Below are 14112 nucleotides of genomic sequence, written 5' to 3'. Positions count from 1 at the left end.
CTCTGCTGCCAGCGCAACATGCTGTTGTAGCATAGAGAAATGTGCACCTCAGCAGGAGATGCAGAGCAGCAAAATGTGCACCCCTTTCTCCAGATACTCTCAGCAGCTAAAGCAAAATATACACCATGGTAAAAGGATGTAGGCTGAGGAAAGCAGAGGATCCACCATGAAAATGAATGGAATAATGCATTGCTTAAAATAAAGGCATGATGCTCCCCTACCTGCTCCAACATGACTTCATCAGGCAAACATAACCTGGTGTCTCTGGCGTAGCTTTGCACTGAAAAATTACTTTTGTCTAGAGCAGGCGTGTCAAATCCATTTTAATCAGGGGCAACCTTTGAAGGCAACCACGAGGCTGATGTGGCCCCAGTGAAACTGAGTTTAACACCCCTGGTCTAGACATACCAGGGCTTCTCTGAATGACAAGAAAACATGCATATGAAGCTGGAACATTTTCTGTCACTTAGGGGTGACAGTCACCCAAAAACTTCATTTCCTGTTCTTATTTCTTCTTCAAGCTCAAAAGTTCACTGTTGTTTTAACTTTCTATGCACATAACTATTCTTAGATGTTGTCTCGTGAAAAACTAAGGAAATATATCAAAAAACCTTTTAAAGGGTAGGTGGTCCCTTGAGGGACTTAGAGGCACTGCTAATAATTTAACTGTCAGGAGGTTTACTTTTCGGAATAAATATTATGTCTTTTTCTTTACTACATTTTTTACTATGATACTTCCACAGCGAAGAACCCTGGTCTTCAGCTCCGCAAGTAGAGACCTGCAAGGATACCAGATGGAGAAATGGCAGCAAATAGGAATGTGGCATGTTGTGCAAGTGTTGTTAAATCTGCATGTGAGGATCCCTGACCAGAATGGTCTTGAATCCTTTTGCAAGTAAATAATAATAATAAAAATATCAATTACTTTATCTGCACCCCACATTTTGACTGATGTTCCCCACTATTTTGTCAGTGAGGTGAGGAAGGCAGGTCTCACACCTCCAAAGACATTTCTCTCTTGGGAAATAATGGCCCACTTACAGAAACTCAATATCTGTTTCTTGGTCTTTCTCCCCCTGCACTCTGAGGAGATTCCTTGTTAGCTGTAGAATCAATAAAAAGCATATCTTCAGCAACTAGTAAATCTAGTTTATTAAAACATATGTTTGACAGTTAATTCAATTGCTAACAAAGTTGTAGCATGGTCGATACAAAAAAAAAAGTGACCTCATAAGTGAGTTACATATATCCTCTAGATGCAAAATCATCTGATAATAAGGTGCATTGGATAGATACAGACAAAAACACATTAGTGAGATTAGACTGTGGCTAAATATTTCTGTTCCCTTGTAGTATTTAAGGTGTACAGTATCTCATCAGAGGCTCTAAGACTGTCACTTGTTCCTGCTCAGGTCTGCTCCCGACAGGGTAAAACCATGGAAAAATAGTTTACCCCTTTCCTTCCAATTATTTGTCCACGACCCCTCTGCACAGGCAACCATCTCAATCCCATTCCATTGCAAGCCAGTGGTAATATTCCCTTTTTCTTCAATAGCATGGGACCAAGCACTGCAGGAGTTTACACGGCGTCATTAGGTCAGCAATCAGGTACGTCACTGGGTTATCAAAATAAGGATTTGGAACATGAACTTTAGTGAAGACTTACGGTAAAACTCTATGCTTACATCAAAGGCAGCAGAAAGTGACCAAGATAGACTGACTCTGCAATTGAACATAACCCTTAGATAGCCAAGAAAAATGTGACTTTCACAGTGATTTGCCAAGTACTTTTCCACCTGACCAGCAATTATTTGTTTTCTGCATATTTCAGACACAGCTGAAAATAGCTAGCAGCAGTTATTTTTGTTTGGGAGCAATAATGAGAAAACCAGTTTTTGAAGAAAGTTTAATCCACCTATTTTTGGGTGGATTTCACAGGGAGGGAATGCTTTCAGCATTTTTGTTCATTTTCATATGGGACAGGCTGCTTGCCTGGAAAATATGACAAAACATCTTGACTTATTTATGAAAAAATGAGGTAATTAAAACAAAAATTTAGCTGTGGTCAGATTGAGATTTTTAACCTGCTTATACTTGAATGCAAGTGGTCTGATTTCTAGGAAATGTATTTTAGAAAAAATTTGGAGACTTAAAAATGCAGGCAACAATTTGGTAAGATTTTCCGAAGTACACATAGGTGTAGCTTCCAATTGCTTTCTAAAACAGCCCCCCTCCTCCTCCTCCTCCTTTGCCACCCATCTTTCCTCCTGTTCCTGACAATACACTTCCTCACTGCATTGCTACATGTTTGATGTCAGGGAGTTCAAAGCAACTGAAGTTAATCCTTTGAAAAAAGGGGCCAGTTTCCTCCTCAGAGCAGGCAGGAGGTGAGGGATTAGGGATGTCTTTGGCAACAATTTGCTGTCACGCTGGTTTACCTGTGATGAGGAAACCACTCCCTAGCTACCCATTTGGACAAAAATAATACTAAAAGTTTGTCTCTGGATTCCTGCATGGGAACTGAGCTACCGAACTGCGACTTTCAGAAAAGCAGTGGCAACAATGAGCGTAAAAACATGTGTTGCGATGGCCCCGAAGGAATCAGGCACCCATGTGAAGAGCCTCAGGGGGCAGCTGGCTCAGTCACCCGCATCCTGCCCTCCCCACCAGCAGCTGGCTTACTCATAGCACTCCATGCTGATGCAACTTGCTTGAAATTGTTATCTTGTTTGGTAATCGGTGAAATGTTAACTAAACTACCTCTGTGGCCTTCTTAGAGTGGAAAATTTAGAAACATTAATGCCTTCTGAAGAGCCTGAGCCGGTGCTGGGTCCTGTTTGGCCTCAGCGGAAAGTATCAGTGCTGCTTCACATTTCTACTGTGTGCAAACCTTTGGCCGGTGTTTGCAAAGGGGACTGACAGGGTGCTATGAGGCAGTTGAGTGTCACAGAGTCTGAACCACGCACCTCCGCACACACAGGGAAACGGAGCACAGAGAGGTTCAGACACAGACACTGAGGTGGTCAGGTGAGCAGTTTCCCTTCAAGTCACTGGTTCAGTATTGTGAAATTAAATAAATTGACTTAGATTAGGTAAATCTCTTTCAATCCATTGTTCTGAGGAGGGTGAACACTAGAAGGATATCTACACTGTTAAGTAGAAGAGGATCAGGGATCACACCCAGGCATGTGACCTCTGATCATCCTGCCTTGGTTTTGGCCATCCCCAATGAGCTCCTTCCAAGCCTCTTCTGTGCTGGAGGTGCCTGGCACTGAGCAGCATGGCTGCAGGCTGGCTAGCAGCACACAGCTTCAGCCATTGAGTAGTATGGACTCAGTCTAGATGTCACATCAGAACTGTCTATATATCATTTTATATTTCTGCATCAGCTACCTGCGGTATAAACTTCTGATTCTTGCTTTGAAATTCTCAGCAGCGAAGTAATAGAGGACAGGATCGAGGCAGCTGTGCATGGCAGCGAGGCAGAGAGTGACCACCAGTGCTTTGTGCATGGGCAGGTTGGCCTGGCTGCAGCCGCTGAGTATCAGGTGAACAGTTCGCAGTACATGATATGGCAAGAAGCAGAGGAGGAAGAGGATGAGAGTGATGATGATGGCTGACAGTGCCTTCTTGTGACAGGCCGTCTTCTTGCACTGTGGAGCCTTAGACCTGAGCAACGTTTTTATTGCAAAGATGTAGCAGACAATAATTGTGCAAAAAGGCAAAATGAAGCCCACGATGAGGACAACGTAGTTCATTATGAGGAGCCTATGCGTGCTGGAGGGATGAAGATCCAAGCACTTGGCCGGGTTCCTGTACCCAGCGATTTCCTTGCTTAACAAAGGGCTGGAGGCTGCCAGCACGAAGACCCATATGGCTGCACATATTATCTTGGCATACCTCATGCTGGTTGCTTTCCACTGCTTGAATGGGTAGACGATGGCGGTGAAACGAACCATGCTGAGCACGGTGAGAAAATAAATGCTGCAGTACATGTTCACGTACAAGGCGTAAGTCATGATCCTGCAGACGATGTCACCAAATATCCAACGTGATCCCATCAGGAAATATGTGGCCCGAAAGGGTAAAGTGCTCACAAACATGAGATCTGAAACAGCCAAGTTCTGCATGTAAATGTTCACCGAGGTCTTCCTCTGTGAAGGCTGGAAGAAAACATAAATGGAGAGGCTATTTCCAACAGCACCCAGGATGAAGATAGAGAGGTACATGACGGGATAAATGACTTGCTTGAAGCTGTCAATTGTACAGTTGAAGGAGCTGTTGGTGAAGTCGTCATCTAGTGTCATCGCGGAAATATTCATAGTCTAAAGCCAGGCTCTCCGTCTTTCTGCCAAAGTAAAAAGAACTGGTGTGAGCATGGGGCTACAGGCTGGGCAGGGAGTTCTGCTACTCGGCATTATGTTGCTGAGGGCAGAAATTGTGAGATGCACAGGTCAGTGGTAAGTACAGGTTAATTAATGAGTAATTACTTGTGATGTCCCTGTAAATATGCATCTCAAGGTTTAAAGCCCCAAGTCAACTCTAAACAGTTTCAGTATTACAGCAGCTGGTTGTTGCCTTAGCCTATGAAAGTGCTGCCAGAAATCACTAACCACAATCCTCCTCACACTGTATTTCTCTTTTGTTTAAGTTTCTGATGTCTTTCTATGACTGTGTTTGTGGGGCCTTTGCTTCATTTACCACTTTCTCAACCTTTTTTGTGCTCAACTGCTCTGCATCAGACAGTCATCTACACGTACTGCAGCTTCCAGGGCAGCCCATGTTTGCAGCCCTAATGAAAATGGTCTTTGAGAAAATGGGCTGTGTTCACAGAGGGTGACATATTTCCTCCTCTGAGGCTATAATTCAATCAAATCAAAACCACTCAGCACTAAAATACTCTAAATAATTTTTTTTTCCTCATTGGAGTCTATTTCCTTGGTGAAGTCCTGATTTATCCTCTGAGCTGACCTGGAGCTAGTAGTATTTCGAAAGAAAGGTTTCAGTATTGTTGTTTGTTTAACAGTGGCAAGCAATTCCCTCTCTGCATCTGACAACATATTCTAAAGATGGAGCACAGAAAATTTTAGCCTAAACCCCAGAACTATGTGGCATTTCTAGATGCACAAAAAAGAAGCTTTTAATTTGCTCTAGTGAGAGTGATAATGGGTCAGTGGTACATAAATGCATCTTGTCTCTTATTCTGAACCTCACTGGCTTCATGTTTTGAATTAATTTATTTGCACAAGTGGAGTCTCCCTAAAGGGGGAAATGGCCTCTGGATTTGGGTGCTCTGGGCTCCCAGTTACTCAGTGCAGTATTTCCAGTGCACTGTAAACGGGAGCCTGTGCTATGCTCAGAGCCACCTATGGTATCTTCAGGGCAGTGTCTCAGGGTCTGTCTGAATCCCTTAATATAGCAACAAGATGTGGCCCAGCAGCTGCCTTTTATTTGACCCCACTGTGACAGGGAGCGTGGGAAGTGTGAGCCCTGGGCTGGGCTCCCAAGGAGCAGGATTTATCCCCCCCGCCCTGCATCTCAATATGGGAGCGTGGTGGCTTTGGGAAGGACATTTGCTCCCACCGGTGTCATACTCATCCCCACAGTGCCTGAAATTAACCCTCAAGAAATAACAATAATATCTGCTGAACTTAGGAGCGCTGAAGACAGACCAGAAGTGGGTAAACTGGATATTTGGGGTCGGCAAAGCTCCAGCTTCAGTAAACACGTGCTCCTAAAGGAAATCTCCTCATTTGAGATCCTCTTCCCCCACAGAGGGGTGAAATAAGGTACACTTCCTAACAACAAATCTTTTGCAGCCCAAGGAGTTTTGAATGGTTATGTTCTTCTGCACAAAGCGACTGTCTGATGTACATATTTTCTGTGTGGTATTACAGACCAGCTTTTCTCCCAATTGAAGCTGATCTCCCCATTTTGCAGGGAAACATCGCAGCCCAAGGTACTGCAAAGGGAAGAGCCCATCTGACTGTGTTTTCCTGTGGCCCAAGCATCCTTACCTCTAGAAACACCAAAACACAAGAAAATATCAGTGATTTGCCACCTGTTGAAGTATTCCTGTTGTATGTGAAACCTGCAACTTAGAGGAGTCAAATGAGAATGAAGAACCTGGAGCATAAACAAATTCAAAGCCCTGCTGAGCACTGCGAGCACTGGCTGGTGGTCCAATGCTGTCTGCTGAAGGATGGGATTAGGGCAATGAAAATTCAGGTGATGAAAAGCCCTTGGGTCCCTGCACCCTGGGGAGAGCACTACAAGCACAGAGGCTGAGGTACTTTGCTCAGGCTCTTCACATGAGGTTATCTGGCTAACAAGTACCATCAAAGCTATTTGGTGTTCCTCATTTCTCCTTCTAGCTTTAGGAAACTAAATATGCATGTGTAATTGAGAAAACTCAGCATCCTTGGACCTGACAAGAAAGCCAGTACTGAGACTCGTCTCCAACTTTAAACCTTTATGGGATGCCTAAGAGAAAGAGGCTGTGGACCAGTCATCTGAAAGCTGTTAACCACCATGGTGCCTGCCCTCAGTCGAGGGCCAAGGATGAGTTGCGCGATTATCGTATGTACATGCTCCTCTTAGTAGTGTTTTAACACATGGATCAAAATAAAGGAAGGTGCAGTGAAAGATTCGTTTCACACAGGTCTATCTCAAGCAACATGGAGGAGAAGGGGAGAATTTTACTGCTGCTTGAAACCAAGAGCTGTTCATTAGCCAGGTAAGGTCAGGAGATGGCTCCCAGATAAACAAAATCAATGACATATCTAAGGACAGGCAATGAACTTTGTTTTCAACAAGAGTGTCCAGACTGTCTTCTAGGTCATAAATGAGGAGGGTGTGTTTTGAGTGAGAGACTGGACCTACAAGGTCCTCCCAAAGGTTTCAGAAGGGAGATCGGTAGTAAGACCTAACAGCCCTCTGAGAAAAAAGAGGGAGAGAAAGGGACAGTCTGAAATGGGAATCTCTCTTAAGTGATACTGCAAGACTCCTCTGGTAGAAGCTCCCTAGCTGGAGATTTGCTTCTATATCTGAGTTTCCCTGGTGGCAGCTATTGAGTAGAAGAAGCTGACACATGTCCCAAGGCTCTGATAACCACTCTGATAGGGAAAAGAGAGCACATTAGCTGAGCATGAAAAATGGAGGGTTTTCTGAAATAAATGCTGTTTAAGTAGATTAGATGTAGAGTTTGGAAGAAGTTTTTTATTTTCTTTACCTCTGTGAAGTACTTTTGAAACATTTATGGCTTGATTAGTATGGATTTTATAAACAAATAGTTACCTTTTGTTGTAAATTACACATATTATAAATTATATCTACTTATTACGAATAAATATTTTGCCTTTTATCTTAGCCTGGCTTGACTGTGATTTGAGGCGAGGGTATAACCGAGGGATATTCCTTTCCACAGGTGAATCTAACATCCTTAACAAACCAGTGCACAAACCAGGTGGAAAACTGATAGAGCAAAAATAAGAAGTTGGTTTAATTGGAGAAGTTACTAAACTAAAAAAAGTGCCATAAAACTATCAGATTTTAAGCTCAGGATGCAGGTGGCAGTCTATAGAATCACAGAATCACAGAATGCTTGGGATTGGAAGAGACCCCTGGAGATCATCTAGTCCAACTCACCTGCTCAGGCAGGTTCACCTAGAGTAGATTGCACATGAATGTGTCCATGTGGGTTTTGAATGTCTCCAGAGAAGGAGACTCCACAACCTCTCTAGGCAGCCTGTTCCAGTGCTCTGGCACCCTCAAAGTAAAGAAGTTTCTCCTCATGTTTAGATGGAACCTCCTGTGCTTCAGTCTGTGCCTGTTGCCCCTCGTCCTGTTGTTGGGCACCACTGAAAAGAGTCTGGTCCCATCCTCTCAACACCCAACCCTGAGATATTTAAAAGTGTAAATAAGATCCCCTGTCAGCCTTCTCCATGCTGAACAGATCCAGCTCTCTCAGTCTTTCCTCATAAGAAAGATACTCCAGACCCTGAACCATCTAGCAGCAAAGTGGGGGTTACCCCATAAACTGGTCAGTGTGCAACGTGTATGGCTGCCTCCCTGGGGTAGATTTTGTGCACATGTGTGCAGGGCAAGGGGCTGTGGATGCAGAGGGACAAGGAGGGCTGTCCTCAGGCAAGAGTGGCTCAGCAAGAACAGAGCAGGAGCAGGTCTCATGAGGTATTTGTGCAGATCATTCAGGAGTGCAGGAGAGGGGCTGGTGGTGGCTGTGGTCACTGTGGGCACTGGGGTTGAAGGTGGCATCTTTTGGGCTCAGCTATGAGGTAAGAAAGAAGTTCAGGTGAGAATCAGCATTTCAGTGTATGAATGAGACAGCAAAGAGGAAAAATTTAGGTTTGTAAGGAACTGAGGGATCTTTTGGAATAAAGGCAAGTGACACAGCAATGAGAGACTGCACTGTACCCAGAGCAGAGCCAGGCTACTGGAGCTGCAGAATGAAAGGTTTGCAGAGGAGTTTTAATTAGAAGCAACAGGGGAGCTGATGTGCATGGGAGAGCAAGTGGGCTGGACTGATGAGACCTGCGAGGGCAATGAATTGACATCCAGTGCACTTCTCACAGGACCAGGAGGGAAATAAAGCCCAATTGCAATAACTAGGGAAGGCAAATCTAACTGCCCACAAATCCACTTGACTGCAACATGCTATCTTGAGTGACTGGTCAAAAGCAAAGCTTGAACGTAATTCTGCACCGATGCTCAAAGCCCAAAATGAGGAAGGGAGGCTGGAAGGCTTGGCATGAGACAGTAACCCTGATTCAAGGGGAACCTCAGAGACCTGATAGAGAGAGGATAATCAATGGGAGCCTGTGTTGCCATGCTAACAGCTTTATGGTAATGATAGTGTAGGATGCACAGGTGGAGGAGTGACTATCTAACTTGCAACAGCATAAAAATATTATGGCTAGCAGAGTTCTTGTAGGCAGATATCCCATACTCTAATAATAAAAATATAGTACTAGGAATGCACTGCCAAACTCCTCATCATGATGGGGGCAGTCATCAGAAAATAGTAAGTGAGAACAGGAAGCTGAAAGCAATAGCAGGAGATTTCCAGTGCCTTTGTAAAGACGCAATGCTGCAGAAGCAGAATACAATGTCCATATGCAAGAAATGCCTCATTTCTAGAATAATTAGTTCTGCAAACAAATCCACAACACAAAATGCTATTCTACATTTGATCTTTACTGCTGCACAGATCCTAGTTCAAGCAGGTTTTGGTGGAGGGAGCCCTGCACTAGCAATCACAGTAGAGCTAAGTTCTGCAGTGTTGTAGGACAGAGGAGCAGTCCCAGAAGTATGAAGCCTATGTAATTTGGGGAGTTGTTTAGAAAAACAAACAGAAAAATGAACAAAACCTGTGTTAGAAGCCTATATTCCAAAATGAATAGATATTTTTTATAAATATTGAGCCCTATGTGTTTTGGTAGAATAGTTAGCAAGACTCACACTTACAAAAGAGAAGGCTTGTCCAAATAAGAACAGGAAAGCCTGTCAAGTACGTAAAGGAAACTGAGAGCCAGGCTGCTTGGTGGCAAAAGGTCTCTTATAGACAACAGGCCATAGCAGAGAAACTCAGTGAACTCCCTCTTTCTTCCTAAAGATGTTGGGGTATTTTCACGGCTGATGCAACAAACAGGCCAGAGGCCCCAGCTCCACTCAAGAGATGTGTGCAGGAAATATTAAACCAGCCAGATAAGTCAAAGGCCAATAAGTAATCAGCACCAGATGGCATTCATATGAGTATGCTGAAGGATTTCAGATGTGAGACTGCCGGCCAAGGCACATAACCCACCATTACAATCAGGCGCTGTGCCAGGGGACTGGCCCATCACCAGTACAGCTCTGGTCTACAAGAAGGACTTGAGGGGGCAGCTCGAGGGCCATGAGTTGGTCATCTCAGTGCTGTGAACTACTGACTGCTGAGACCAGTTTCCACCTCTGGCACATTGCATGGAGGTCTGTAATGAAGAACAAAGGTGCTGAGCTTGCTGAAATGCCAGTCTGCTGAGAAGGAGTCAGCATGTTTTCTGAAAAGGGAGATCCTGCCTCACTTATTGCTGAAGGGCTGTGAGGATGATGGATGAAGGGAGCCCTGCCGTCATTTTGTATGTGTATATGGGTATGTATGCATTTAAACAGTTGCATTTGACAAAGCTCTGCACCAAGAACTAAGTTGCCAGAGAGCAACTTATATAAAATCACCTTATATAAAATCTCCATGCGTCCCCATATTAAGCAGCTCTGGTCTCTACACCCAAAAAAGAGATTATGGAGTTAGAGAGGGTGCAGAGAGGGGCAAGTGAAACGATCAGGGAAACAGAGCAAGGACTAAAAAGCCTGAAACTCTTCAGTATAGAAAGGAGGAGGCTGAAGAAGGATATGGTCAAGGTTTACAGAGTCAAGGATGTGGTGAACGGCGTGAATGTGCACTGTTATTCATAAGGTCTTGCAGTACTGGGACTAGGGGTGCTCGGGAGAGCTGTTGGGAGTTTGCTTTCAAACAGATAAAAGAGGGTGGTCTCCTGAGCAGCGAGGAGCTGGCGGTGTCGGGAGCCTGCTGCTGCAGCAGGCAGCAAGGGCAGGAGGCTCAGTGGGGTCACTGCATTGACCAAAGGCATGGCCAATAAATGGGAAACAAAAGCCCAGGTAGGGATGTACTCCCCAGCACCTCTGGGCAGCAGTCGTGATGTTGGGGAAACACAAGGGGAAAGCACTCTGGTTGAGCCCATGTACTGTCTCTCACCAGTCTCACTTATTGCCAGCATCAGAGACTGAATATTCGGCTAGAAGGACTGGGCTAGTCTGAGCTGCCAGCGCATGTCTTACAGTCACAATTTGCCTCTGGTTCCTAGCAGTGTAACTACCAGCGTTTACTTTACCGTGTAATCCCTAATTCCTGCTGGTGACATCAGGCCAATGTCTGCAGTGACATTGATACAGAGATTCCACCCTGTATGTCTAAAAGCTGTTACTGGGAAAGCGGCACTAGTCATCAGCCCTGGGCTACTCCCAGTTCTAGTCAAGGGGTCAGCCATAAACAGTCAATCAAGTTATCCAGCACCCCAGCAGACAGTGGGAAATATTTCTATGCCATGCCTGGACAGAAGGACACGTTTCTTTTGGAGAGGGGGGGTGAAGGGGGACTGCTGCTAAAGGTGTAAATATGAAAACTCCGCTGTCACTAAAGTTGTAAACATGAAACTCTTCATTCCCAAACTGCTGATCTCAGATCTGCTGCTCCGAAACACTGCACTCACTGTAAAATCAGTAACTATCAAAGCAGCTATTTTTAATAAGGTGTTCTGCACATGCAAAGTTAAATAGGGAGATCAAGCTGTTCATTCAAAATACAATACTTTGCTATGTTAAGTGATGAATACATAGATCCTTTCATGCCAGGGAAAAGAGATGCTCTGTGCATCTATCACAATAACACTTTGCCTGAAGTGGACCCCAGACACACAGTCTCACATTTATTACACAAATAAGAAGGTGGTTATGATATTGCTGCTATAAAGGAGATCACTTGGATTTGCCACTGCACTTCTGAGAAAAACAGAAGTTCTCACCATTTTTTAAAGTTCCCATTGGTTTTCTCTCTATCATTCATTTTGTGTTTCAGAAGCAGCATTATCAAGATTAAATGTAACAGAATGCAGTATTTAGAATTAACACTGAATTCATCAAAACATGGCATTCTATTAACCTTTCTATAATACATGCACAATAATTAAAAAAAAAAACAACAAACAAAACTAAGAGTCTGACATTTAACACCTTTTATTTTAAAAATTTGCCATAAACCAAATACATATTTTTCAGCTAGTTAAAAAACAAGGGTCACTTATTTAGATGCACAACTTGATTGTTATCTGTCTGGCAAACATCCTTAGCTACATAAATCCAGTCTTTTTTTCTGACAAAAAGAAATTCTCAAGACAGGCTTTGTCATAGAGAAGTTTAGTTAATGATTGCAAGTTCTGACAAATAAAAAGCTTACTGTGAGTACTAAGAAATATAAGTAGGTTGTATTTTAAGTATTGCAACCATTTTTATCTACAGCAGAAGAAGCAGACGAATCTTGTCCTACCTCAGCTCTTGTGCCTTCTGGTGTGTTCGGTATTTCCTTCTGTGTGCTGTTGCTAACAACTTTCAGTTTTGTTAGAGGAAAGAAAAAAACTATGCAGCCACTAAGTGCTATTTATGCAGAAGCCAAAGAAAAGCAATGAGCTGTGGGAAAGGGAAGTAAATCCTGATAAAAAGATTTGGCATCTTCCTAAAAGAGAAATGTTCTCAGCTCAAGGAGTGGTGCTGGCAATCACGTGGCAATCTTTCATAATTTTAACCCAATGAAAGAGGCTCTGCAGCTACGTGACATCTTGGGAAGCTTTCTGGATTTCTGTATTTGGGCCCACATTTCTATATATGTGCTTCCTATAATCAGGGCATGCAGCTCATCGTTCAAGGCTGAGTTTACAGAGCAATAATTTTCCTTGAATTTTGATAGGAACAGAATACACAGATCTGTTAGGCCATGAACAAGTAGCTGCCGTTCTTCCCTGTAACATTTTAGCCTGACTGCACAGATGGGTGCTCCTAGTCAACTGCAGCTGTGAAATAGTTATCTATACATACTATACGTATAACAGCTTGGCTACTCCTCTGTGCTGGCAGCACATGCAGGCAGACCAGACACATTTGAGTGCTTTCTGGCTGCTGTGTTGTATTTCATATCAGAAACAATTTAAGAGTCCACACATGACTGCTTACCACAGCTCAGCAGATGGGGAGTCTCCCAATAAAGCTTTTCACCATCCCATTTATAGTTGTCTATGTCCCAAAGCTCTTTGGATAATCTTGTTTGTAATCTCTCCTCCATTGGTTAGTTGTGACTGATTCTCATTTAACTTCAAGGGGTCTTCACTCTGGTTGTACACATGAACATGAGAATGGACAAAATAGTCGTGTCACCAGAGCTGACAAATCCCTACCCCCAAGGAGGAGGTACATATAGTTTGCAAGCAGCTCTGTGGAGGGGTTTTTTTAGCATGAGGACAAAAAAAAAAAAAGACATAGAAAATCAGCTTAGCGAGGAACTAATCTAACACCTTCAGTCTCTGGGGTGAGCCCAAAAATCCACAGAAGGTGGTTTTGAACATTTGCCTACATTTCCGTTGACAGTGCAAAGTCAGCTTAAAAAGCTCCCTGATACAGATCTGCATCAAGTGAATTTTCAAGATGCAGCATGATGGTGAATTAGGACCCTCCTGGGACCACGCCATTGGTGCCTAACTTAGACCTTGCCAGCTATCATGGCACCTAAGCCTGTGGATAGGTGTCCTCTTCCAGCTGTGGTTGCACTGGCTGCTTTGGTTACTGTCCCAGCTGTTTCCCTGTCTGCCAAGGTCTACCCGCAGAATGGTTCATGTGCATGTCCTAACCCCGTTTGGTCATTGAGGTATCACAAACTCCTGAAACAGAAGATCTTTGCTCACCCAACCCATGTGGACTGAAGCAGGGTAGAAATGAACCTCGTGAGGAGCTTGGTGGGCAGATGAGCCCTTTTGAGGAAGCTGTGATGTGAGGCAGGAAGCAGCGTGGGGTGCGACCGCTTCAGACAATGAGGCCACAGCCGGAGGACCTCTGTGACCTTGACATTTACTCAGGAGATGTCCCAGTAACTCCGACTGCATCTTATCTGCAACTGGCAGAAAATAATTTAGGCACTGCAGTAGCAGTCTGATGGCATCTCCATCACATGGCAGGTGACGATAATCAACTCTGGGGCTGATGGGCAGGCTGTTCCCAGATACACAAAGTCAGACACTGAAACATGCGGAAAAAGTTAGACAATGATCACATTTCATTTTCCTGATTGCGTTTTGAGAACATCTCTTTCACCATATGATATGGTTATCTTGGTTGCCTGGATAATTTCCCACATTCGCCTGCATAAATATTCTGCTTTCTGTAAAGTACAGTTTCCTCCCTTTTATAAACTAACTCTGTATTTTGTTTTTAGCCTGGCTTTGAATAAATGGGGTTGGTCGCCAACTCACCGTGCACCTGATGAGCTAGATC

General features: G+C 43.9%; 1 protein-coding gene across 2 annotated transcripts in view; it reads right to left on the bottom strand.

Moving 5' to 3' along the window:
* The window catches only part of CYSLTR2 (cysteinyl leukotriene receptor 2), a 34719-nt gene extending 22476 nt beyond the window's left edge, over positions 1–12243 (bottom strand). The window contains exons 1-2 of one of the 2 annotated variants that reach the window (XM_082056571.1): positions 12122–12243; positions 3394–4348 (exon numbers count right to left, since the gene is read on the bottom strand). In XM_082056571.1, the coding sequence (XP_081912697.1) occupies positions 3394–4322 (929 nt within the window). In that variant the 5' untranslated portion in view covers positions 4323–4348; positions 12122–12243. Of the gene's footprint in view, positions 1–3393; positions 4349–6017; positions 6194–12121 lie in introns of those variants that run through there. The other variant, XM_082056572.1, reaches the window with a different exon arrangement.
* Positions 12244–14112: the final 1869 nt, after the last annotated feature.

Source organism: Streptopelia decaocto, assembly GCF_964273445.1.
Source record: "Streptopelia decaocto genome assembly, chromosome: 1".
NCBI classification, from domain to species: Eukaryota; Metazoa; Chordata; class Aves; order Columbiformes; family Columbidae; genus Streptopelia; species Streptopelia decaocto.
Note: the sequence above shows the minus strand (reverse complement) of the source record. Positions and strands in the feature narration are given on the sequence as shown.